The 25,385-nt window shown below is 36.9% G+C and overlaps 1 protein-coding gene and 2 non-coding genes across 8 annotated transcripts in view; 2 read left to right on the top strand and 1 right to left on the bottom strand.

The window, feature by feature from the left end:
* NFATC3 (nuclear factor of activated T cells 3) overlaps positions 1-25,385 on the top strand; it is a 93,617-nt gene that overhangs the window by 18,949 nt on the left and 49,283 nt on the right. For 2 of the 6 annotated variants that reach the window (XM_020885028.2, XM_020885029.2), the window contains exons 2-3: positions 13,082-14,216; positions 15,966-16,128. In XM_020885028.2, coding sequence (XP_020740687.1) covers positions 13,082-14,216; positions 15,966-16,128 — 1,298 coding nt within the window. Of the gene's footprint in view, positions 1-1,150; positions 1,181-8,835; positions 8,992-13,081; positions 14,217-15,965; positions 16,129-25,385 lie in introns of those variants that run through there. The other 4 variants (XM_020885031.2, XM_070451113.1, XM_070451111.1 and 1 more) reach the window with 4 other exon arrangements.
* On the bottom strand, positions 19,385-19,491 carry LOC139030126 (U6 spliceosomal RNA). Its single transcript, XR_011482433.1, has one exon. It is a non-coding gene; the product is annotated as a U6 spliceosomal RNA (small nuclear RNA).
* On the top strand, positions 21,581-21,653 carry TRNAG-UCC (transfer RNA glycine (anticodon UCC)). Its single transcript has one exon. It is a non-coding gene; the product is annotated as a tRNA-Gly (tRNA).

Raw genomic sequence — 25,385 nt, 5'->3', positions numbered from 1 at the left:
GCATCAATTCTTTGGTGTTCAACTTTCTTTATGGTCTAACCCTCACATCCATACATGACTACTGGAAAAACCAAAGCTTTGACTAGACAGACCTTTGTTAGCAAAGTAATGTCTCTGCTTATTAATATGCTGTCTAGATTGGTCATAACTTTTCTTCCAAGGAGCAAGCGTCTTTTAATTTCATGTGTGCAGTCACCATCTGCAGTGATTTTGGAGTCTGAAAAAATAAAGGCTGTCACTGTTTGCACTGTTTCCCCATCTATTTGCCATGAAGTGATGGGACCGGATGCCATGATCTTAGTTTTCTGAATGTTGAGTTTGAAGCCAGCTTTTTCACTCTCCTCTTTCACTTTCATCAAGAGGCTCTTTAGTTCTTCTTCATTTTTTGTCATAAGGGTGGTGTCATCTGCATATCTGAGGTTATTGATATTTCTCTCAACAATCTTGATTCCAGCTTGTGCTTCATCCAGTCCAGCATTTCTTATGATGTCCTCTGCATATGTTAAATAAGCAGGGTGACAATATGCAGTCTTGATGTACTCCTTTCCCGATTTGAAACCAGTCCATTGTTCCATGTTTGGTTCTAACTGTTGCTTCTTGACCTGCATACAGATTTCTCAGGAGGCAGGTGAGGTGGTCTGGTATTCCCATCTCTTGAAGAATTTTCCAGAATTTGTTGTGGTCCACACAGTCAAAGGCTTTGGCATAGTCAATAAAGCAGGAGTAGCTGTTTTTTTGGAACTCTTGCTTTTTCTATGATCCAGTGGATGTTGGCAATTTGATCTCTGGTTCCTTTGCCTTTTCTAAATCCAGTTTGAACATCTGGACGTTCTCGGTTCATGTACTGTTCTATGTACTTAAACTAATTCATTCCTATGGTCTCCTCCAGGTGCCTGAAGCTCTTCTCAGTACTTTCAGACACATTAGTTGGTCTATCAGTTTTATTTTCTTGGAAATTTCTCTCTAAACGTCTCTTCTAAATTTCTCAAACCTGGACTGGTTGTACAGCTTAGGCAGTTGTACGTCTGTCATTGTGAGATCTCTCTTCTGCATTATCTTAAGGAGTCCCTTTGCCTTTTGTTGCATCACCTGTTTCTTGGCTACATATCATATGAACTCCTTTTGCTTGGTTACTTCACACTCATTTTGGCGGAGTATTTATTCCAGGAGCATATGAGAGGTAATGGGAGGTAAATATTCAAGAGCTTACATATGGGTTGGCCAAAAAGTTTGGGTTTTCCTGTATGATGTTATGGAACTTTTTGGCCAGCCCAATGTTTTTAAATGTCTGTATTCTCTCCTCACACTTCATTATTCCTGGTTTTAAATATCTATATTAGATATAATTTTTTCTCAAGTTTTTGAAAGTATAGCTCTCTGTTTTTCTTCTAGCTTCCAGAGTTGCTTTTGAGAAGTCTGATGACATTCTGATTTATGTGTTCTTCATGTGTAACCTGTTTCTCTCCTTCCATTCTTTTAGGGTTTTTCCTCTTTGTTCCTTGTATTCTGAAATTTAATGATGATGTATATCAGTCAGGATCTGTTTTTCACCCATTGTGCTGGACTATCAATGATCCTTTATTCCTCTTCATTTTTCTGTTCTCTTCTGGAACTTAAAAAAGTTTCAACTGGGACTCCTGGACCAATTCTGATATTCTCTCCCATTTCCTATTTGTCTTTTTGCTGAACTCTTTGGGTGAATTTCTTCAACTTGATCGTTGAGTTTTTCTTTGAGCCTTTCATTTATTATTTTTAATTTCTAGGGGCTCTTTCTTTTATCTTTTTAAGTAAGCATACGTTCTTGTTTTGGAGTTGCAATATCTTCTTTTTTCTCTGAGGTTGTTGAAATAGGTTTTATTGTTGAGGGTTCCATTTTACTGCATAGTCTTTTCCCTCCATATTTCTTTTTTTCTCTACTTGCCTCTGTCTTTAATGTTGAAGCTTTTCTTGGATCTTTGATGATCTTTGGCTATTTGGTTCTTCTTATTTTTTTTTAAATTGGGCACCAAAATCTTAATGGCAGCTCCATGATCACAAGTGACACTTGCTAACTGCAGGCCTCATTGTAGGAGTTTTGCTAGGTCAACTGTGCTGTCAGTCTGTTGCCTGCGGAGTATAAGTCCATTGTACTATGACAAGGGAGGAAAAAGTCCTGAGGGTTTCAATATACAAGTTTTTAGAGAGACTTTTTAGTTCATCGCTCTGTTTTCTGTATGATAACTGGCTCTTGCTTTACTTCTTCAGAAAATCTCTAGCCCCTAGAGGGACTGTCGTCCAGTAGTGCAGAGTTAGGAGGTGTGTGAAACTGGGGAGGTGATTAGTGACTAAATATGTAGACTTTGTGTCAATCTTGTTTTCAACTTTGCCTTCATGTCTACTTCCCAAAGTACCTGGTAGTGTATTTCCTGAGTGTTTGTATTTCTTTGCTGGAAATAAGTTTTCTTTGCACTGTTGGCATAAGATTTAGCTTTTTCAGGTGCTAAATCAGTTACCATGTGTCCTGCATTCCAGCTTCTAAAAGTTTTGTTGCCATGGTTTCATGTCCTGTTTTGTTGTTGTTTTTCTTGTGAGTTTACAACCTTAAAAAAAATCCTTTTACTATCATTTAATGGAGTTTCAGTAAGGAATGGGTAAACATGTGTTTTCAGTTCTCTGTGTGAAAGTTCTTTTGATTTGTTTTTGTTTTTTTATTGAGGTAAATTTATATAACACAATTAAACATCTTGAAGATTACAGTTAAGTGGTGGTTGGTGTATTCACAGTGTTGTGCAACTATCAGTTCTCTCTAGTTTCAAAACTTTTTCATCACCTCTTGAAAACACCCCATACCATTAAGTAATCACTCTGCATTTCCTCTCCTCCCCCAACCTCAGTAACCTGTAATCTGCTTTTGCATATTCTGGAAATATCATATAAAAGGCATCATATAATATGTGACCTTTTTAGTCTAGCTTTTTTCCCTTGGTATAATGTTTCTCAGGTTCATCCAGGTTGCAGCATCTGTTAATATTTTGCCTCTTTTTATGGTTGAATAGTATTCCATTGTATGTATACACCATAATTTACTGCCCTATTCATTCACTGATCCAGTTAGTTGTTCCATGTCCAGTTCTAACTGTTGCTTCTTGACCCACATACAAATTTCTCAGGAGACCAGTAAGGTGACCTAGTATTCCCATCTCTTTAAGAATTTTCCACAGTTTGTTGTGATCCACACAGTCAAAGGCTTTATTGTAGTCAGTGAAGCAGAAGTAGATATTTTTCTGGAATTCCCTTGCTTTCTCCATGATCCAATGAATGTTGGTAATTTTTTTCATGACACTGGGAAAGACTGAAGGCAAGAGGAGAAGGGGGTGGCAGAAGATGAGATGACTAGCCTCACTTACTCCGTGGACATGAATTTGAGCAAACTCTGGGAGATAGTGGAGGACAGAGGAGCCTGGTGTGCTGCAGTCCATGGGAGTCGAGAAGAGTCAGACACAACTTAACGACTGAATGACAACCATTCATTGATGGTCATTTGCATCCTTTTACCTTTGTCTGTTATGAGTAATGTTGCTATAAATATTTGTGTACAAGCTTCTTTCAAGACATATGTTTGTGTTCTCTAGGGTATATACCTAGAGGTAGAATTGTTGGATCCTGTGGTAATTTTATGTTTACCTTTTTGAAGCATTGTAAATGTCAGATTGTTTTCCATAGCCTCTGCACCATTTTACTTGGCCACCATTAATGTCTAATGATTTCTACTTTTCCACATCCTCATCAACACAGCACTTATTAATTTCTAAGATTTTTTTGTCTTTTTTTTAAAAAATTAAAACCATTCTAGTGGGTCTGAAGTGGTATCATGGTTTTTATTTGCATTTCTTACTGACCAATGATATTGAACATCTTTTCACATGCTTGTTGACAATTTATGTATCTTATTTGGAGAAATGTCTGTTCAGGTCCTTTGCCCATTTAAAAAAATTGGTTGTCTTTTGGTGTTGAGTTGTAAAGAGTTCTTTATATTTTCTGGATACTAAACCCTTATTGGAGAAGGCAGTGGCACCCCACTCCATTACTCTTGCCTGGAAAATCCCATGGATGGAGGAGCCTGGTAGGCTGCAGTCCATGGGGTTGCTAAGAGTCTGACACGACTGAGCGACTTCACTCTCACTTATCACTTTCCTTCATTGGAGAAGGAAATGGCAACCCACTCCAGTGTTCTTGCCTGGAGAATCCCAGGGATGGAGGAGCCTGGTGGGCTGCTGTCTATGGGGTCACACAGAGCCGGACACGACTGAAGTGACTTAGCTTAACTTAGCTTAAACCCTAATTAGATATATGATTTGATTTCTTCACTTTATTGATAGTATCTTTTGAAGAACAAAAGTTTTTAATTTTTATGAAATCCATTTCATCTAGTTTTTCTTTTGTTGTTCATGCTGTTAGGGTCAAATCTAAGAATCCATGCCAAACCTGAGGTTATGAAAGTATGCACCTGTGTTTTCTTCTAAGAGTTTTGTGGGTTTAGCTGTTATAGTTAGGTCATTGATCCATTTTGAGTTAATTTTTGTGTATGATGTGACGTGGGGTTCAACTTCATTATTTTGTATGTGGTTATTAAGTTGTCCCAGCACTATTTGTTGAAGGGGATATTCTTTTCCTATTGAATTGTCTTAGCACCCTTGTCAAAAATTAATTGGCCAGAACTTCTGGTGGTCCAGTGGTTAAGAAGCTGCTTCCCAATGCAGGGGACACAGGTTTAATCCCTGGCCTGGGAAGATTCGACAAGCTGTGGGACAACTAAGCCCTCATGCCACAATTATGGAAGCCCGCTCACCCTAGAGGCCATGCTCTACAGCAAGAGAAGCCACTGCAGTGAAAAGCCTGTACAGTGCAATTAGAGAGTAGCCCGCACTTGCCACTGGAGAAAGCGCGCATACAGCAGTGAAAACCCAGTACAGCCAAAAGTAAATAAACAAATAAAAAGTCAGTTGGTCAGATTCTCAACATTGCTAATTATTAGAGAAATGCAAATCAAAATTATAGTGGGATATCACTTCACACCAGTTAGAATGGCCATCATCAAAAAGTCTACAGATAATAAATACTAAGGATGGTATGGGAAAAAGGGAAGCATACTATACTGTTTGTGGGAATGTAAATTGATGCAGGCACTATGGAGAACAGTATGGAGATTCTTTAAAAAACTAAAAATAGAGTTAGCATATGATCTAGCAATCCGACTACTGGACATATATCCAGAAAAGACGGAAGCTCACATTCAAAAAGGTAAATGTACCCCTTTGTTCATAGTAGCTCTATTTACAATAGTCAAGGCATGGAAGCAGTGGAAATGTCCATCAACAGATATTTACAATAGTCAAGGCATGGAAGCAATGGAAATGTCCATCAACAGATGTGTGGATAAAGAAGATGCAGTATGTTTAAACAATGGAGTGTTACTCAGCTATAAAAGAGAATGAAATAATGTCATTTGCAACAACATGGATGGACCTAGATATTATCATATAAAATGAACTAAGACACAAAGTATAATATGATATCACTTATATGTGGAATGTAAAAAAAATTAGAGAAATCAGCTTATTTCCAAAACAGAAATAGACTTACAGACATGAAAACAAATTTATGGTTACCAAAGGGGAAGGAGTGGGGAGGGATATGTTAGGAGTTTGGTATTGACAGACAGATACTACTATATAAAAAAATAAGCAAGGACCTACTATATAACACACAGAACTATATCCCATATCTTGTAATAACCTATAATGAAAAATAATCTGAAAAGGAATATACGTATGTATAACTGAATAACTTTGCTGTACACCTGAAACTAACACAGCATTGTAGATCAGCTGTACTTCAGTTTAAAAGGAAAAAAATATCAATTGACCATGCATTCTGTGAAGTGAAGTAAGTCAGAGAAGGACAGATAGTGTGTGATGTCACTTATGTGAAATCTAAGAAACACAACAAATTAGTGAATACAACAAAAAGAAGCAAACTCACAGATACAGAGAACAAACTAGTGGTTGGCAGTGGCGGGGGCGGGGACAATATACGAATGGAGGAATAAGTGGTGCAAATTATTGAGTTTAAGATAAGTGCAAGAAGGTATTATACAATACAAGGGATATAGCCAGTATTTTGTAATAACTGTAAATGGAGAATAACCTTTAAAAATGGTATAAAAAATTAATTGGCTCATAGATGTTTTGGGTTTATTTCTGGACTCTCAGTTCTGTTTGTTCCATTAGTTTGTATCCATTAGTTTGTATGTCTTTCCTTGTGCACTGTTTGTGGTAAGTTTTGAACTGTGAGGTGTGAGTTCTTCTGCTTTGATTTTCATTTTCAATATTATTTTGGCTGATCTAGGCCCCTTTCAGTTTCATATAAATTTGAGGATTGGTTTTTCCATTTCTGCAGAAAAAGCCACTGAAATTTTTGTAGAGATTGCATTGACTCTGTAGGTTTCTTTGTGAAGCATTGCAATGTTAACAACATTAAAGGCTTCCAGTTCATGAACAAGGGATGTCTCTTACCATTTATTTAGGTTTTCTTTCATTTCTTTGAGCAATATTTTATAGTTTTTAGTGTGCAAGTATTACCTCTTTGGTTAAATTTATTCCTAAATATTATATTTTGGACATTGCTGTACACAGAATTCTCTTAATTTCCTTTTTGGATTGTTCTTTGCAACGTACAGAAGCACAGCTGAATTTTAGGTGTTAAAATTTTAACCTGCAACTTCCCTGAATTTGTTTATTAGCTTTAGTTGTGTTTTGTGGATTCTATGAGAGTTTCTATATATAGAATCATGTCATTAGCAAATAGAGATAGTTTTACTTCTTCCTTTCCAAATTGGATGCTTTCTATTTTTTTTTTTTTACTGCTTAATTGCTTACTAGGATTTCCAGTACGATGTTGAATAGCAGTGGTGAAAGCTGCTGCCTTTGTCTTGTTCCTGAGTTTGCGGAGAAAGCCTCTAGTTTTTTACTGTTAAGTATGATACTAGCTGTGGGTTTTTTGTAAACACTGATATTCATTTTAAGGACTTTCTCTCTGTTTTTAGTTTGCTGAATATTTCCGCCCTCCCCCCGCCATCATGATTGGGTATTGAAATCTGTCACATGTATTTTCTGTGTCAATTCAGATGATCATGTTTTTTTTTTTTCTTTCATTCTGGTAATGTGGCAAATGATTTTTGTATGTTGAACTATCCTTACGTTCTTGGGATAAATTCCACTTGATCCTTTTAATGTGGTGTTGGATTTGTTTAGTATTTTGTTGAGAATTTTTCCTTCTATATTTATAACGGATATTGGCCTATAGTCTCTTGTGGTATTTTTGTCCTGCTTTGGCATTGAGGTAAAACTGGCCTCATAGAATGTTTAGGAAGTGATATCTATTCTTCTAGATTTTGGAAGAGTTTGAAAAGGATTGCTGTTAACTTTCCTCTAAATGTTTGGTAGAATTTACCAATGAAACCATGTTGTCTTGGACTTCTTTTGTTGGGAGATTTTTTGTCTAGTGATTCAATCTCTTTACTTGATATCGATCTCTTGAGAATTTTTGTTTCTTCCGAGTCACTTTGGTAATTTGTGTGCTTGTAAGGATTTTCCTGTTTCTTGTATATTGCCTAAGTTGCTGGTGTACAGTTGTTCATAGTATTCTTGTTATCATAGTATTCTCACATATATTTCTACCAGTACCAGTTATAATAATATCCTAACAGAATCCACTTAGGTGGTACTAAACTATTTTCTTAATTTTGAAAACATTCTTGCTTGAAGTTGTTCCATGCAAACTATTCATGCATGCGTGCTCAGTCACTAAGTTGTGTCCAACTCTTTGCACCCCATGGACTGTATGTCACCCACTAGGCTCCTGTGTCCATGGGACTTCGCAGGCAAGAATGCTGGCATGGGTTGCCATTTGCTTCTCCAAGGGATCTTCCCGACTCAGGGAATAGAACCTGTGTCTCTGGCATCTCCTTGCATTGGCAGGCAGATTCTTTACCACTGAGCCACCTGGGAAGCTTATGCAGACTATTCATAGGAGGCTAATAATTCTTCAGTAAACTCTGCATTGAGTCTTCAAGTAAATAATAAATAAGTAGAATCAGTAACATTGGGTTACACGTCAGGAGCCAAGGAAAACCTTGGAACTTTTTGCCTTGTTTTGTAATTGCTTCTTGTTGCTACCAGTGTTTTCAGTCTTTCAGTCGTTCTTGCTGATGGTCTTTACCAGTTTATTTTCTCTGACATTTCTTCGGTCACAGCAATCAGACACAGATTCACCATTCGTAAATGGCTTTCTTTGCCTACCTGACAAGTGAACCATTCAGAAACTTTATTTGGTTACAGCCTCATTTTAACCTTTCTTCTTGTGAAGAAATCTTGCTGTAATAAGATATTCTGTTTTTTTCTAATTTTTTTTTTCTTTTGTTTTCCTGTACGTTGGGAGTATTGTGGTGAATGCTTTATTGGCTGTGCTGATGTATAAGGTATTCTTACAGCACAGCCATAATGTTGTTGCACAATAAACATGATGCTTTGCCCTCTAATTTGATAAGAAAATAGCCCACACTCCATTGTGCCTTAGAAGCATGGCATTCAATTTGAAGTCCACTCTTCTCTTTCCTGTTTTTTAGTGATAACCTATGCACTGACAAGTTTTTTGTTTGTTTTTTTTTTTACTTCCCGTACGCCCGAATTTCTTTTTTTTTTTTTTTTTTTAGTATTATTTGGCTGCGTTGGGCCTTGGCTGTGACATGCAGGATCTTTCGTTGTGGGGTGCTGACTCTCTAATTGTGGTGCGTGGGCTCCAGAGAGCTCAGGCTCAGTAGTTGTGACATGTTCAAGCTTAGTCGCTCTGCAGCAGGTGGGATCTCAGTTCCCTCACCAGGGATCAGACCTGTATCCTCTGCATTGCAAGGTGGTTTCTTAACCACTGGACCACCAGGAAGTCCTTGCACTGGTAAGTTTTTAAAAATGTTGCAATACATCAGTATACATTGCACTCAGAATGCTGTCCAGTTTGTCACAGCAATTTGCTAGTGCATCACGTAACAGTGGGAAACATCTCTCACAGCTCCTCAACCCTACCATTGCTCTGTAAGACTAACCATAGGCTGTACATAAATGAATGAGCATGGTTATATTCCAATAAAGCTTTATTTGTGGGTACCAGAATTTGAATTTCATATTATTTTGTGTCATTAAACAATATTATCTTGACTTTTTTCCAATCATTTGAAAGCCATTCTTAGCTTGTTGCTCATGCAGAAACAGGTGGTAGGCTAGGTTTGGCCTGTGGGCTGTATTCTGCCAGTGCCTGCTTTACAATTTAAATACATTTGTAGGCAACCTGTGTTGCCCAGAATACTGCATGCTTGCCTGGGGCCCCCTGGTGGCTGAAGGGAGCAAATAAGTCTTGAGATGGTCAAATTTCTGAAGCACCATGAATTTGAGAATTCTAGAGTTGGAAATCTAGATGTAGAACTGTTTATCATAGGGAGATTGTAGTGGCCACTCTTATCATTTCCAGAATGTGGGCTTTGGTGACACTTAGGAAAAAAGATAAAACAGCACTCCCCGAAATTTTGTATGCAAATCTCAACAGTGCTTTAAGACATCATTCTGATATAAAAAATATGTCACTTCATCTGCAGTTTATTTGTGTGAAGGATGTGAGTTTCAGCATTATTCAACACAAAATGGCACTGGTACAATAATTACATTTGAATGAACCCATATCTTCCAAGGGTAACTTTATTCTCTTTTCACTCATCCTTTTTTTTTTCCCACTCAAAGGCTTCAAGTTTAATATATTGATAATTTTTGCTACTTTATTAAGTACATTTCTAAGTAAATATTAAGTACATTTCTAAGTAAAACTGGGTTTTGTTTTAACTATGAGAGTATGGTAGTGAAGAATTCAGTGACTTTGTATAGTTGGGTGCTGCTGTCTTGCTTTGAACCAGGGTACCAGCAGTTTTTTGTATTTTTGTTTTTAAAATTTTAGTAAACTATACATAGCATAAAATCTACCATCTTAACCGTTTGTAAGTATATAGTTTAGTAGCATTAAGTATAATCCCATTTTTATGCAACTACAGGGGTGAGTTTTTTTAATCTGCCATTTTAAATTCTTGATCCAAAAAAATGAAACCCTCCTGTTCTGGTCAGTCCTAGGTCTACTGTAGTATCTAGGAATGAAATTATCCTCAAATATAGTAGAGATCATGTCATTCCCTTTTTAAAACTTTGGTGGTTTATATTATCCTTAGAATAATATTTAAACTCTTTACCATGATCCTTCTAGGTTTTGCCTTTCTGTTTTCCCCTTTCGGTTGTTAGCTAGCTCTAGCATAGTTGGGCCGTTCATTTCCTCAGAGAAGCCAAGGTCTCACCTGACTCGCTGTTTGCTTGTGCTGCCCAGTGGCGTTGGAGCTGCCCTGGTGCTGAAGCTTGTGTACCCCTGCCTCTCCGCCACCACCACCTCCCTTTTCTTTGCTTGCTGGTTCCTGTGCTGTCTTCTCAGAAAGGCCATCCCAGTACTCTCTGTAAAATAGGTTCCTTCTTTAGACTGTTTCCCCCTACTTAGTAATACTACAATTTTTGTTTTTGTCAGTCTCCTAACCTATCCAAATTAACTTCCCCTCCTGCTTACTCCATTCTCCTTACTCTCTTTTATTTTTCCTTATAGCAAATATAGCCATCTGACATTTTACTAGAATGTAAGTTCTAAGAGGAAGGGGACTTTGTTTTGTTTACTCATATGTTTTCAGTGTCTGCAGCATGTCTGCTATATAGTACCTACTCGAAAAATATTTAACTGAATGATCACATTACTTTTTGGCTTTAGGGCAAAATACACATAGATGATTGAAAAGTGAGTAGGACAAAGTTAGGACTGGCAAAATGGGAATGTGGAAAGAAACTGTTGTTGAACTGAAGAAATAACCAATACTGTTCTACCTTTGGACCTTGTGTTATTGTTAAATGATAAATATCACCCTCCCCTTCAGCTATTTTTGAGTTCAGTTTTCTGTCTTTTGCAGCCTGCAAACATTGTATTTCATGCAGAATCATTTCAATCCTAAATAGCACTAAATTAAAAAAAAACTTTATTTATTGTCCACACCACACAGCCAACCAGAGATCGAACCCATACTCCCTGCACTGGAAGTATGGAGTTTTAACCCCTGGACCACCAGGGAAGTCCCTAAATTACACTGAATTTAAAAATAACATCTTGATTGAAGAAACTGATTGTTCTGTCCCTCCAGTGTTGCAAATTGCCAACACTCATTGGATCATAGAGAAAGCAAGGGAATTCCAGAAAAACATCTGCTTCGTTGACTACAAGAAAGCCTTTGACTATGTGGATCACAACAAACTGGAATATTCTTGAAGAGATGGAAACACCAGACTACCTTACCAGTCTCCTGAGAAACCTGTATGTGGGTCCAGAAGCAACAGTTAGAACCTTACATGGGACAGCTGACTGGTTTGACATTGGAAAAGGAACATGTCAAGGCTGTATATTATCACCCTGCTTATTTAACTTACATGCAAAATGCATCATGCAAAATGCCAGGCTGGATAAATCACAAGCTAGAATCAGGAATGCTGGAAAAAGTGTCAAAAACCTCAGATACGCAGATTATACCACTCTAATGGCAGAAAACAAAGAGGAACTAAAGAGCCTGTTGATGAAGGTGAAAGAGGAGAGTGAGAAAGTTGGCTTAAAATTCAGCAGTCAAAAAACTGAGATCATGGCATCCGATCCCATCACTTCATGGTAAATAGAAGGGCAAAAGTGGAGGCAGTGACAGATTTTATTCTCTTGGGCTCCAAAATCACTGTGGATGGTGACTGTGGTCATGAAATTAAAAGATGCTTGCTCCTTGGAAGGAAAGCTATGACAAACCTAGACATCATGCTAAAAAGCGAAGACATTGCTTTGTCAGCAAAGGTCCATATAGTCAAATCTACTGGTTTTTCCATTGGTCATGTATGGATGTGAGAGCTGGACCATAAGAAAGGCTGAGCACCAAAGAATTGATGCTTTTGCAGTGTAGTGCTTGAGAAGACTCTTGAAAGTCCTATGGTCTGCAAGGAGATCAAACCAGTCAATCCTGAAGGAAATGAACCTTGAATAGTCATTGAAAGGGCTGATGCTGAAGCTAAAGCTCCAGTACTTTGGCCACCTGATAGCCAGAGCTTACTCATTGGAAAAGACCCTGATGCTGGGAAAGATTGTAGGCAAAAGGAGTAGAGGGTGGCAGAGGATGAGATGGTTAGATAGCATCACCTACTCAGTGGGCATGAATTTGGGCAAACTGCAGAAAATAGTGAAGGACAGGGAAGCCTGGTGTGTCGCAGTCCAGGGGGTCACAAGGAGTCAGACACGACGTGATAACTAAAAACAATAACACATCCTTTCCGTTAATAAACTAGTGTGTATACTTACAATTAAAAACTTTTCTGGAGTAGGAAATGGCAACCCACTCCAGTCTTCTTGCCTGGAGAATTCCATGGACAGAGGATCCTGGTGGGCTGCAGTCCATGGGGTCGCAAAGAGTTGGAGACAACTGAGTGAATAAACCTTTGAAATAAGCAAAAAAATAAATAAATAAAAAATAAAAACTTTTCAAAAACTCTGCTTTATTCTTTATTTACTTCATTTTTACCTGCTGACTCCAGATGAGGCTGACTTTATATGATCATATCATTATATAGTTTTGTGGACATTTTTTAGAATTATTAATGTGATTATTTCTTTTATAAAAGCATTGTTTTCAGATTCTCAATTTTAGAAAAATGTGGAAATAAAAAGAAAAAATTGCATAAAACATGATAATTGCACGTATCCACAGATACATTAAAACACACAGACACACCACTCTTTAGTGGAGCTAATGATGTACATTTTTTGTTCCACTCTCTTCTCTCAAGATTATTATTATTTACATTCTCATCTAGTAATTTATACAGCTAAAATTTCTAATTTCTTGTTTTGTTAATTATTTTTCTTTTTTGCTCCCCCCCAACCCCCATAGATCTTGAGCCAGATGATTGTGCATCCATTTACATCTTTAATGTAGATCCACCTCCATCTACTTTAAACTCACCACTTTGCTTACCACATCATGGATTACCGTCTCACTCTTCTGTTTTGTCACCATCGTTTCAGCTCCAAGGTCACAAAAACTATGAAGGAACTTGTGAAATTCCTGAATCTAAATACAGCCCATTAAGTGGTCCCAAACCCTTTGAGTGCCCAAGTATTCAAATTACATCCATCTCTCCTAACTGTCATCAAGAAATTGATGCTCATGAAGATGACCTACACATAAATGACCCAGAAAGGGAATATTTGGAAAGGCCTTCTAGAGATCATCTCTATCTTCCTCTTGAGCCATCCTACCGGGAATCTTCCCTTAGTCCTAGTCCTGCCAGTAGCATCTCTTCTAGGAGCTGGTTTTCAGATGCGTCTTCTTGTGAATCTCTTTCACATATTTATGATGATGTGGATTCGGAGTTGAATGAAGCTGCTGCGCGATTTACTCTCGGATCCCCTCTGACTTCTCCTGGTGGCTCTCCAGGAGGCTGCCCTGGAGAAGAGTCCTGGCATCAACAGTATGGACTTGGACATTCCTTGTCACCTAGGCAATCTCCTTGCCACTCTCCTAGGTCTAGTATCACTGATGAGAATTGGCTGAGCCCCAGGCCAGCCTCAGGACCCTCATCAAGGCCTACTTCCCCTTGTGGGAAACGGCGGCACTCTAGTGCTGAGGTTTGTTACGCTGGGTCCCTTTCACCGCATCATTCGCCTGTTCCTTCTCCTGGTCACTCCCCCAGGGGAAGTGTAACAGAAGATACCTGGCTCAATGCTCCTGTCCAGGGTGGATCAGGCCTTGGCCCTGCGATTTTTCCATTTCAGTACTGTGCAGAAACTGATATTCCTCTGAAAACACGGAAGACTTCTGAAGATCAAGCTCTCGTACTACCAGGAAAATTAGAGCTCTGTTCAGATGACCAAGGGAATCTTTCACCATCGCGGGAAACTTCAACAGATGATGGCCTTGGATCTCAGTATCCTTTAAAGAAAGATTCATCTGGTGACCAATTTCTTTCAGTTCCTTCACCCTTTACATGGAGCAAACCAAAGCCTGGTCACACCCCTATATTTCGGTGAGTTGATGGAAATGACTGATGGTCATTTTTCATGTTTATGTTTATTGGTGGCATGTAATTACTATGTTATCTATGTAGAATAATTTGACCATCTTTCCTTCTTTTTTTTCTTTAGTTTCTTCCAGACAAAAGACCACATTTATTTTCCTTTTAGTCTTAAAAGTGTCTTTAAATAGGCTAAAGTTATAATTTTAAAAGTGTATAATGAATTGTAAATAATAACAAATTGCATTAGAAGCCCTAGAATGAATTTGTTTTTCAGAATGAATTTTCTTATCCACTAAAGCTTCTTATAAAAGATAATAGTATAAATTAAATTACTGATCATTCCCACTTAGGGATAAGGTTTATATTATATATATATTTTTGAATTTTTATATTTTAAAGAATTCAATATACAAGTGAAATTTGGCTTTTTTATTTTGTGACAAGTGTTTTTTTTCTATAATTTATTTCGTCTTTAGACTTCATATAAGTTTGTGATTTTTGTTGTTGGTTTAGAGAAATTTTTAAATTTTATATATTCAAATTTGTCTTTTCCTTCACAGCTTTTAGATTTTATATTTGAAAGCCTGTCCCACTCTAAAATAACTGCAAATAAAGAGAAAATCTAACTTTCACATTTCTAATTTTTATGTATAATTTTTATAATATATGTATGTAACATATATACTGTTCATATTTGTACATATGTATATATTTTCGAATCTTGAGTCCAGCTAAGGACTGAAGACTGTTGTAATGACTGTTTTCTAAATGGCTTATCAGTTATCACAGTGCCATTTTTAGAATCAATCTAATCTATAATTGATTAGGGAAGACAAGTGTATCATGTGTTAAATCCCCACACAGAGGTGGGTCTGTTTACTTTTTTAAAAGAATGCTTTGTTATTGGTACAAATGTTTATTTCTGAATCTAGATATTTAGAAAATTATAATGTGGAATTATGGTATTGAAGACTCCTTTGAACCCATCACTTTGCTTCTGAAAATTATCTTAATCTTTTTAGGGATTTGCTTAAACAAGTGCAGAAACTTGCTTAGAGTTGATGAAGTTGAGTTGTTTTAGACTAATAAAAATTAGTACCATTGAGCTTCAGAATAGCTGGTAATGCTAGGCCGAGGATATTAAGGGAAGCAATGAAATAACTTAGAAATTTACTGTAGGCATGGTCGCATTCAAAGGTAGAAAAGATGTGTAAAGTCTTATTTCAGCAATTATTAAGGTATTTTTTAAAATAGAAGATATTACTTTTTAATACAAATCATTCTATCTTTGGGTCCATTAATATTTGACCTGTAGACTTAGAAGTTGTTTTTTTTCTAATTCCATATTTTCATTGTTAATGTATCTAAACGAACCTGTCCCCTTTAAGCTATTTAAAAATTGTTTTGATTGTTTTTGTGGTTATACACACAGTTGAGAAATAGTTACAGTTTTATGGAATTTTTTATTTTTAATGAAATATAGAATTTGTCCTTTTTAAAAAAAAGAATAGAAACCAAAAAATAAAATTGATTTTATTATCAGGTTAATTATTTTTAAAACACCCTCTGTGTCCAGTGTTACAACTTATTAAGTGAAGTTTTGTGTTTTTTTTCTTTTTCTTTAAATTTTATTTTTTAAATACTTTACTTCAAAGATCATAGGAAGAAATGTTGGTGCCTTCAAAGAAATAATTTGAATCACTGCTTGGCTGGCAATAATAGCATGGTGAAATGTGTCTTTGTGTGTTTTGTTTGTAGTACATCTTCATTACCTCCACTAGACTGGCCTTTACCAACTCATTTTGGACAATGTGAACTAAAAATAGAAGTGCAACCTAAAACTCATCACCGAGCCCATTATGAGACTGAAGGTAGCCGAGGAGCAGTTAAAGCATCTACTGGGGGACATCCTGTTGTGAAGGTATGAGATTTTAGGGGTGTGTTTCACAGATAACATATATCTGTTGTTGGTAGGGTCCATTCAGTCAGGTACTGCTGAGCCTGAAGAGAGAAAATTTTCAAACCTGAAAAGCTTCCATTAAGGTTTTGTGTCCTTGTTGATACAGTTGCACTTCTGCATTGTGGGGGTTTTTTTTTTGGCTAGGCTAAAAGATATTCTTACTGGACTGACTCTTACAGCTAGTAAAACTCTAGAGAAAGATCATAATGGTCAAATAATTGTTTTTCTGACTAAAAGAAAAGACTTTATAAGTACGGTGCATGTTTGTTTAAGGTCCAAATAATACAGAAAAGTAAAGAGAGAAGGCAGTGAATTACCTAAAGTCTAAATCCCTCAGAAATAAGCAGTTGGCATTTGATTAACAATCCAGGTAATTCTCTGTTTGTATGTTTAGTGGAATAGTAGGTGGTTGACTAGAAAAATGAATGGATTTTTAAAAATTTTTTTATTTTTTCCATTTATTTTTATTAGTTGGAGGCTAATTACTTTACAACATTGCAGTGGTTTTTGTCATACATTGAAATGAATTAGCCATGGATTTACATGTATTCCCCATCCCGGTCCCCCCTCCCACCTGGATTTTTTTTTAAAGGATAGGACTATTTATTGAACATTTTTGTAATTAAATTAATTAATTAGAAAATAAAACTAAAGTGAAATTATTAAAATTATATAATACCTGAGTGTATAAAATACAATACATGAGTTTTAAGAGTTGAATATTAACTTTAATTTTATTTGAATGAAACGTTTAAAAAATGAACCAAAACTATATGAACTGCTAATTCTGGATATTGTTCTTCACTTTAAGAGATCCTGAACAGCCTTTCTAAGACCAAAGAAATTAAATAAATTATTGAGAAACTGAATTTTTGTCTTAGATTTGAATGTTACAAATTGCTCCTTACTCTGAAAAATGAGGTAATTGTCTCTCTTAAACGTCTTCCCCCTACAATGCCCTCTCCCTCCTGAATTTTGTTGCTTATATTAATTAATCTTCTTTAGAAATCTATAGTCATCTCTCTGCCTCATGTCCCGCCACTCCTATTGTTTAGCTTAGTCCTGTGTGTAGTTGGATTCCAGGTTTAGTACTAATTCTTTTTTATTTCTTTTTAAAGTGCTTTTTTTTGTTTAAAAGTTTAAGGAGGGGTTTGGATTCTGTATTCCCTGGATGCTTTCATATTTGAAATTATTTGTTGCTTTTATATACTCAAACATCAGAATGGCTATGTTGTAATATGTTGTCACTTATTTTTTTCTCCTAGTACTTGTTTTATGGCATTGTGTATTTTTTTTTCATTTATTTTTATTAGTTGGAGGCTAATTACTTTACAGTATTGTAGTGGTTTTTGCCATGCATTGACATGAATCAGCCATGGATTGGCATTGTGTATTGTAGTGGAGAAATTAATTGAACAAATATAGTTTATAGCTGATCATTTCCTATACTAGCCATATTTTATGATTTATTTTCATTATCTAAACATAGTTTATAGTTCTTGACAAACAAACCTTTACATTTTAGGTGGGTTTTTAAATGACTTGAAATGACAGTTCTAGAAAAAGAGAAAGAGATCAAATTTATGGTTACCAGAGGCAGGGGGTTAGAAGATGAGGAGTGGATGAGGGTAGTCAAAAGATACGAACTTTCAGTTAAAAGATTAGTAGTGGGGATGTAATGTATGGTATGGTGACTGTAGTTAACACTATTGTATGCTGTGTTTGAGAGTTGCTAGGAGATAGATCCTAAAGTTCTCATCACAAGAAACACCCTCCCCCCATATAACTATAAGAAGTCATGGATGTAAATGAAATTTATCATTGTAGTAAGTTTGCAATATATGTAAAAATATATGTAAATCAAGCAATTATTCTGTGTACCCTAAAATTTCAGTTCAGTTCAGTCGCTCAGTCGTGTCCAACTTTTTGCGACCCCATGAATCGCAGCACACCAGGCCTCCCTGTCCATCACCAACTCCCGGAGTTTACTCAAACTCATGCCCATTGAGTCGGTGATGCCATCCAGCCATCTCATCCTCTATCGCCCCCTTCTCCTCCTGCCCCCAATCCCTCCCAGCATCAGGGTCTTTTCCAATGAGTCAACTCTTCGCATGAGGTGGCCAAAGTATTGGAGTTTCAGCTTCAGCATCAGTCCTTCCAGTGAACACCCAGGACTGATCTCCTTTAGGATGGACTGGTTGGATCTCCTTGCAGTCCAAGGGACTCTCAAGAGTCTTCTCCAACACCACAGTTCAAAAGCATCAATTTTTCGGTGCTCAGCTTTCTTCACAGTCCAACTCTCACATCCACACATGACCACTGGAAAAACCATAGCCTTGACTAGACGGACCTTTGTTGGCAAAGTAATGTCTCTGCTTTTTAATATGCTGTCTAGGTTGGTCATAACTTTCAGTACTGTATGCCAATTATAGCTCAATAAAACTGAAAGAAAAAGATCAGGAAAACTCAGCATAGGAATTTTACCTTTTGTTATTAAAGCTTTAGTTTACTCTTAAATGAGAGCTTAATTTAGGAGAAGGATTCTTTGCTTCATTCTTTTATCTTTTTTTTTAAAGCCACACCACGCAGCTTCCGGGGTCTTAGTTCTCTGACTAGGGATTGAACCAGGGCCCTGGCAGTGAAAACACTAAGTCACAGCCACTAGCCCACCAGGAAATTCCCCATTTCTTGTGTCTTTGACTTTTCTTCAGTTCAGTCGCTCAGTTGTGTCTTACTCTTTGCGACCCCATAGACTACAGCACGCCAAGCTTCCCTGTCCATCACCAACTTCCAGAGCTTGCTCAAACTCAAGTCCATCGAGTCAGTGATGCTATCCAACCATCTCATCCTCTGTTGTCCCCTTCTTCTACCTTCAATCTTTCCTTGCACCAGGGTTTTATCCAATGAATCAGTTCTTCTCATCAGGTGGCCAAAGTATTGGAGTTTCAGCTTCAGCATCAGTCCTTCCAATGAATATTCAGGACTGATTTCCTTTAGGATGGACTGGTTGGATCTCCTTGAAGTCCAAGGGACTCTCAAGAGTCTATTCCAACACCACAGTTCAAAAGCATCAATTCTTCAGCACTCAGCTTTCTTTATAGTCCAACTCTCACATCCATACATGACTACTGAAAAAACCATAGCTTTGATTAGGTGGACCTTTGTTGGCAGAGTAATGCCTCTGCTTTTTTTTTACACATTCATGAAGCTTTATTGCAAAAATATGGAACGCTTCACGAATTTGCGTGTCATCCTTGCGCAGGGGCCATGCTAATCTTCTCTGTATCGTTCCAATTTTAGTATATGTGCTGCCGAAGCGAGTACTGCCTCTGCTTTTTAATATGCTATCTAGGTTGGTCATAGCTTTCCTTCCAAGGAGCAAGCGTTTTTTAATTTCATGACTGCAGTCACCACCTGCAGTGATTTTAGGGCCCAAGAAAAGAAAGTCTGTCACTGTTTCGATTATTTCTCCATCTATTTGCCATGAAGTGATGGGACTGGACGCCATGATCTTCATTCTTTGAATGTTGAATTTTAAGCCAGCTTTTTCACTCCTCTTCTACCTTCATCAAAGGACCCTTTAGTTCCTCTTCGCTTTGTGCCATAAGGGTGGTGTCATCTGAGTATCTGAGGTTATTGACATTTCTCCCAGCAATCTTGATTCCATCTGTGCTTCATCCTGTCCCGCGTTTCACACAATATGCTGTGCGTATAAGTTAAAAAGCAAGGTGACAGTATATAGCTTTGACGTACTCCTTTCCCAGTTTGGAACCAGTCTATTATTCCATGTCCAGTTCTAACTGTTGCTTCTTGACCTGCATACCGACTTCTCAGGAGGCAGAGAAGGTGGTCTGGTATTCCCATCTCTTGAAGAATTTTTCTGAGTGAGTTGTGATCCACACAGTCAAAGGCTTTGGCATAGTCAATGAAGTTGAAGTAGATGTTTTTCTGGAACTCTCTTGCTTTTTCTATGATCCAGCGGATGTTAGCAATTTGATCTCTGGTTCCTCTGCCTTTTCTAAATCCAGCTTGAACATCTGGAAGTTCTCGGTTCACATACTGCTGAAGTCTGGCTTGGAGAATTTTGAGCATTACTTTGCTAGCGTGTGAGATGAATGCAGTTGTGCAGTAGCTTGAACATTCTTTGGCGTTGTGTGTCTTTGGGATTGGAATGAAAACTGAGCTTTTCTAGTCCTGTGGCCACTGCTGCATTTTCCATATTTGCTGGCATACTGAGTGCATCATTAACAGCATCATCTATTAGGATTTGAAATAGCTTAACTGGAATTTCATCACCTCCACTAGCTTTGTTTATAGTGATGCTTCCTAAGGCCCACTTGACTTCGCATTCCAGGATGTCTGGCTCTAGTTGAATGATCACATCATGGTTATCTAGGTCATTAAGATCTTTTTTGCATAGTTCTTATGTGTATTCTTATCACCTCTTAATATCTTCTGCTTCTGTTAGGTCCATCCCATTTCTGTCCTTTATTGTGCTCATCTTTGCATGAAAATATTCCCTTGGTATCTCTAATTTTCTCAAAGAGATCTCTAGTCTTGCCCATTCTATTGTTTTCCTCTATTTTTTTGCCTTGTTCACTTAGGAAGGCTTTCTTATTTCTCCTTTCTCTTCTTTAGAACTCTGCATTCAGATGGGTATATCTTTCCTTTTCACCTTTGCCTTTCACTTCTCAGCTAAGTTCTCCTCAGACAACCATTTTGCCTTTTTGCATCTCTTTTTCTTGGGGATGGTTTTGATCACCACCTCCTGTACAGTGTCATGAACCTCCATCCATAGTTCTTCAGGCACTCTGTCTATCAGATCTAATCCCTTGAATCTATTTGTGACTTCGGTGTATAATCGTAAGGGATTTTATTTAGGTCATAACTGAATGGTCTGATGGTTTTCCCTACTTTCTGCAGTTTAAGTCTGAATTTTACAATAAGGAGTTCATGATATAAGCCATCGTCAGCTCCCGGTCTTGTTTTTGATGTCTGTATAGAACTTCTCCATTTTCTGCTGCAAAGAATATAATCAGTCTGATTTCAGTATTGACCATCTGGTGATGTCCATGTGTAGAGACATCTCTTATGTTGTTGCAAGAGGATGTTTGTTATGACTAGTGCGTTCTCTTGGCCAAACTCTGTTAGCCTTTGCCCTGCTTCATTTTGTACTCCAAGGCCAAACTTGCCTGTTATTCCAGGTATCTCTTGACTTCCTACTTTTGCCACCCAGTCCCCTGTGATGAAAAGGACATCTTTTTATGGTGTTAGTTCTAGAAGTTCTTATAGGTCATCATAGAACTTTGTAGGTCATCATAGAAAGTCAAGAAATTGACTTCTTTTACCAGGAGAAAAATTATTTACAAGTGCTTAAATGAATTTCCTACCCCCAAATAAGGGAAGGGGCAATTCCCTGGCAGTCCAGTGGCTAGGACTTGGTATTTCCATTGCCATTGCCCCAGGTTCAATCCCTGGCCAGGGAGCTAAGATCCCAGAATCCATGTGACAACGGCCCCCCCCAAAAAAAAAAAAGATTCCCTAAGAATTTTATAGTTTAAATCATACAATATTTAGGTCTTTTCTCAATTTGAGCTAATTTTTGTATATGGTGTTAGGTGTGGATCCAACTATATTCTTTTGCATATAGGTACCTAGTTTTCTCAGCATTTCTTGTTGAAAAGAGTCCTTTCCTCATTGAATGTTAAAAATCATTCCTAGTGATTCAGCGGTTAGGACTCAGCTCTTTCACTGCTGGGGCCCAGGTTCAGTCCTTGTTTGGGGAAATAAGATTCTGCAAGCTGTGTGGCATGGCCAAAAACAAAACTGAAAAAATAATCATTTGACCATATGTGCAAGAGTTTATTTCTAGGCTCTCTATTCTATCCCATTGGTCTTGATGTCTGTCTTTATGCTAGTCCCATAGTATTTTGATTACAGTAGCTTTATAGTAAGTTTTGAAATCTAAGAGTGGATGTATTCACCCTTGTTTTTGAAAATTGTTTTGGCTATTCAGGGTCCGTTGAAATTCCATATGACTTCTGGGATAGATTTTTCTATTTCTGTAAAAATAACTTTGAGATTTTTATGCAGCTTGCATTGAATTTGTCAATTGTTTTAGGTAGTATTGTTCCAGTTCTTGAGCATAGGATTTTTTTCTACTTATTCATGTCTTTAATTTTTTTCAGCAGTGTTTTGTAGTTTTCATAGTGTTAATTCCTGGGTATTTTATTTTTTTTGGTGCCATTGTAAATGGAATTGTTTTTGCAGTTTCCTTTTCAGGTTGTTCATTGTGTATAGAAATGCAACTGATTTTCATATGTTGATTTTATGTGCTGCTGCTTAGTTGAATTCATTTATTATCTCCAGCAATTTTTGTTTTTTTGCTAGAATTGTTAGAGTTTTCCGTAGAGAAGAGCTTCCCTAGTGGCTCAGATGGTAAAGAATCTGTCTGCAATGTGTCCTGGAGAAGGGAATGGCTATCCACTCCAGTAGTCTTGCCTGCAGAATCCGATGGACAGAGAAGCCTAGCAGGCTACAATCTATGGGATTGCAAAGAATCGGACATGACTGAGCAACTAACACTTTCTGTACATAAGATTATATCATCTGTGATGTGATAGAGGTTAATTATGGATGGAACCTTACCTCCTGTTCCTTTTTCTTAAAATGAGGATAATAATACACTTAGTTAAGAGTTAAGGGGATCAAATGAAATGTTGCATGTAAAGAACATAATAAATGCTCAGTAAGTATTTGTTGTTGTTTAGTCACTTATTTGTGTCTTGACTTTCTGCAACCCCATGGACTGCAGCAAGCCAGGCTGCAGTCTCAAATGGTTACAATATTGTGATTCCATTTGTATATGTGACACTGTTAGTAAGATGGAGACTAGATTAGTGGTTGCCAGGGAACAGGAACTGGTTGAAGATGGTGAATGTAACGGGGTAGCACAAGAGCACAAGAGCGTTTCTTTATGGTAATGAGGAGTTCTGGATCATGACTGTTACAGTGGTTATTTGAATCTACATATGGGATAAAATTGCATAAAAATAGACACATACTGTGTTACACAGTTACAAGTTTTATAAAGGAATAAATATTTTGAGTCTTATCCTAAATGTTACTGAAATTTAAGATGGAGATTATAGTATTTTTTTTCCATAACTAGACTTTGTATTCATCATATACTAAGATTCATTTCCAGGTAATGATTTTTTATATGATATTGTTACATACACATTTATAATTTGAAGCAGTTGATATTATGGGAGTTTTCAATTTTTAGTATCTCTACATTGTATGTCATGTTTCTAATATTAATATATTCAGATCCCCTCCTTCCAAGTAATGTAGCAGAACTGATAATAGAACTCCCCTTTTTGAAGCTGCTCTAGTCTGTCCTGCAGTGACCTTTGGGCTTTAACCCTCCAGCTTTAGTTAAACTAAGCACACACAGACCTTTGCTATGGAAACATAGAGAATCATAACAAACAGCTTACTTTGTTCTGTAGACCAGAAGATGATCTGAAGAGAAGTATCCTGATACTAAAAGAAAGATTTTAGAGTGGTGTTAACAGTAACAATAATTTGTTTCCTATAACATATGGGTAACAAATGGGATGGGATGGGATAATAGTCTAATTAATTTGATGTTCTTTTAAAATCCTTGAAATGCAAAGGAGAAGCCCTGTTTTTCCTATGTTGTAGTATATATGCTTGGAGCAGATGTTGGCTGAACTATGTATTATGAAATATATTCCCTTTGAAATTTTATATGCCTGATTACCTTCCTCCATCACTGGCTCATTTTACTATCAAATATAAAGGACAGGTGGCTTATGTCTTTGCCAAACTGGTATTAATATGAGTCATCTAATATGACTGGCATACTTTGGAATATATTGAATAGTACTTACTGGGATGTTATGTGATATTTGGGTAACTTTATAGATAGTAATAAACTTTTAAATTTGTATTTTCTATTTTAGATTTTACTACTTCATTTAAAGTAACTACTTTAGTGGCTGTAATTCTTATTTAAATAATTCTGTTGACTAACCTGGTGTCATTTTGTTCCACCAAATTGTACTCTCTCATTCCAAAATACATTCATTCAGCAATGATTAGATGCCTGTAACATGCTAGGTGCTATACTAGGCTCTGGAGATGACAAAATGTACACTGTCCTCCTCACGGTACTTTGGGGCAAGTGGTAAAGTTATTGGTACTTTTTCTTCCACTATGTGAACATTTGGTTCCATAGAGTAATTTGTTCAATGTAGGATTAAACATGATAAAGCAGTAAGTATAGCAGAAAGGATGGTTAACCATGAATTTGGGAGCAGTTCCTTAATCTTTCTTAGCTTCAGATTCTTCATCTATAAAGAAAATGGCATAAATTCCACGAGAGTTTTAGAATTAAAGGAACTAATTTAGTTAAAGGGTATCTCCACTCTCTATTTTTTCACCTCTGGGTCAAAATGTGGAGGAATCTGTTTCTGCATTGTCACTTACCCCATCTGCCTCCATACAAACCAAAAAGGAAAAATGGCTGAACTTTATTTGTGTGTGTTTGTACATCTACGCCCTCATTTTTACTATTTCTTCTTTAGTTAGTCATTTATTAAGGCTTTTTTTTTTTTTTACTGTAATCATATTGACATTTTATTTTATAGAATATTTTCCATTCATTTAAAGCTTTAAAATTTATTAACTTTATACCAAGATGTAAAAAGATATCACAACTAAATAATAGATTTCTTAAATACACAAATATTTAAGTATTTACAGGAAATTGCAATTTCCAGTTCAATATACTGGATTAAACACATGTGTTTACCTTCATTAGACATTAAGCAGTTACAGCTTAAGCTTTTTGGTTGGAGAAATCATTTTACATAAGAAGCAGAAATCATTTTACACTAAAGAACCTTGAGACGGCTCAGGGGGTTGAAGCACTGATATCTCTGAAAGTGGGGTGTGAGGTGAGGCTAAAAACAGAAGAATTGGTTGAAGATCTACAAAAGAAGCAAACGTCACAGTTTTTCCTTCTTAGGTAGTATAACCAGGTGATAACAACTGGCTTACCTTGGGAGAATTTTGGAAATTTATTTTTTAGAGAGAGTGAAATGGAAGTTCTAGGTTCTAGAATAACTGAAGGCAGGGTTTGGGGCTTTATACAGAAAATGGTATGGTGCTGGAAGAGGAGGCATAAT

Source organism: Odocoileus virginianus, chromosome 20 (genome assembly GCF_023699985.2).
Source record: "Odocoileus virginianus isolate 20LAN1187 ecotype Illinois chromosome 20, Ovbor_1.2, whole genome shotgun sequence".
Classification (NCBI taxonomy): domain Eukaryota; kingdom Metazoa; phylum Chordata; class Mammalia; order Artiodactyla; family Cervidae; genus Odocoileus; species Odocoileus virginianus.
Note: the sequence above shows the minus strand (reverse complement) of the source record. Positions and strands in the feature narration are given on the sequence as shown.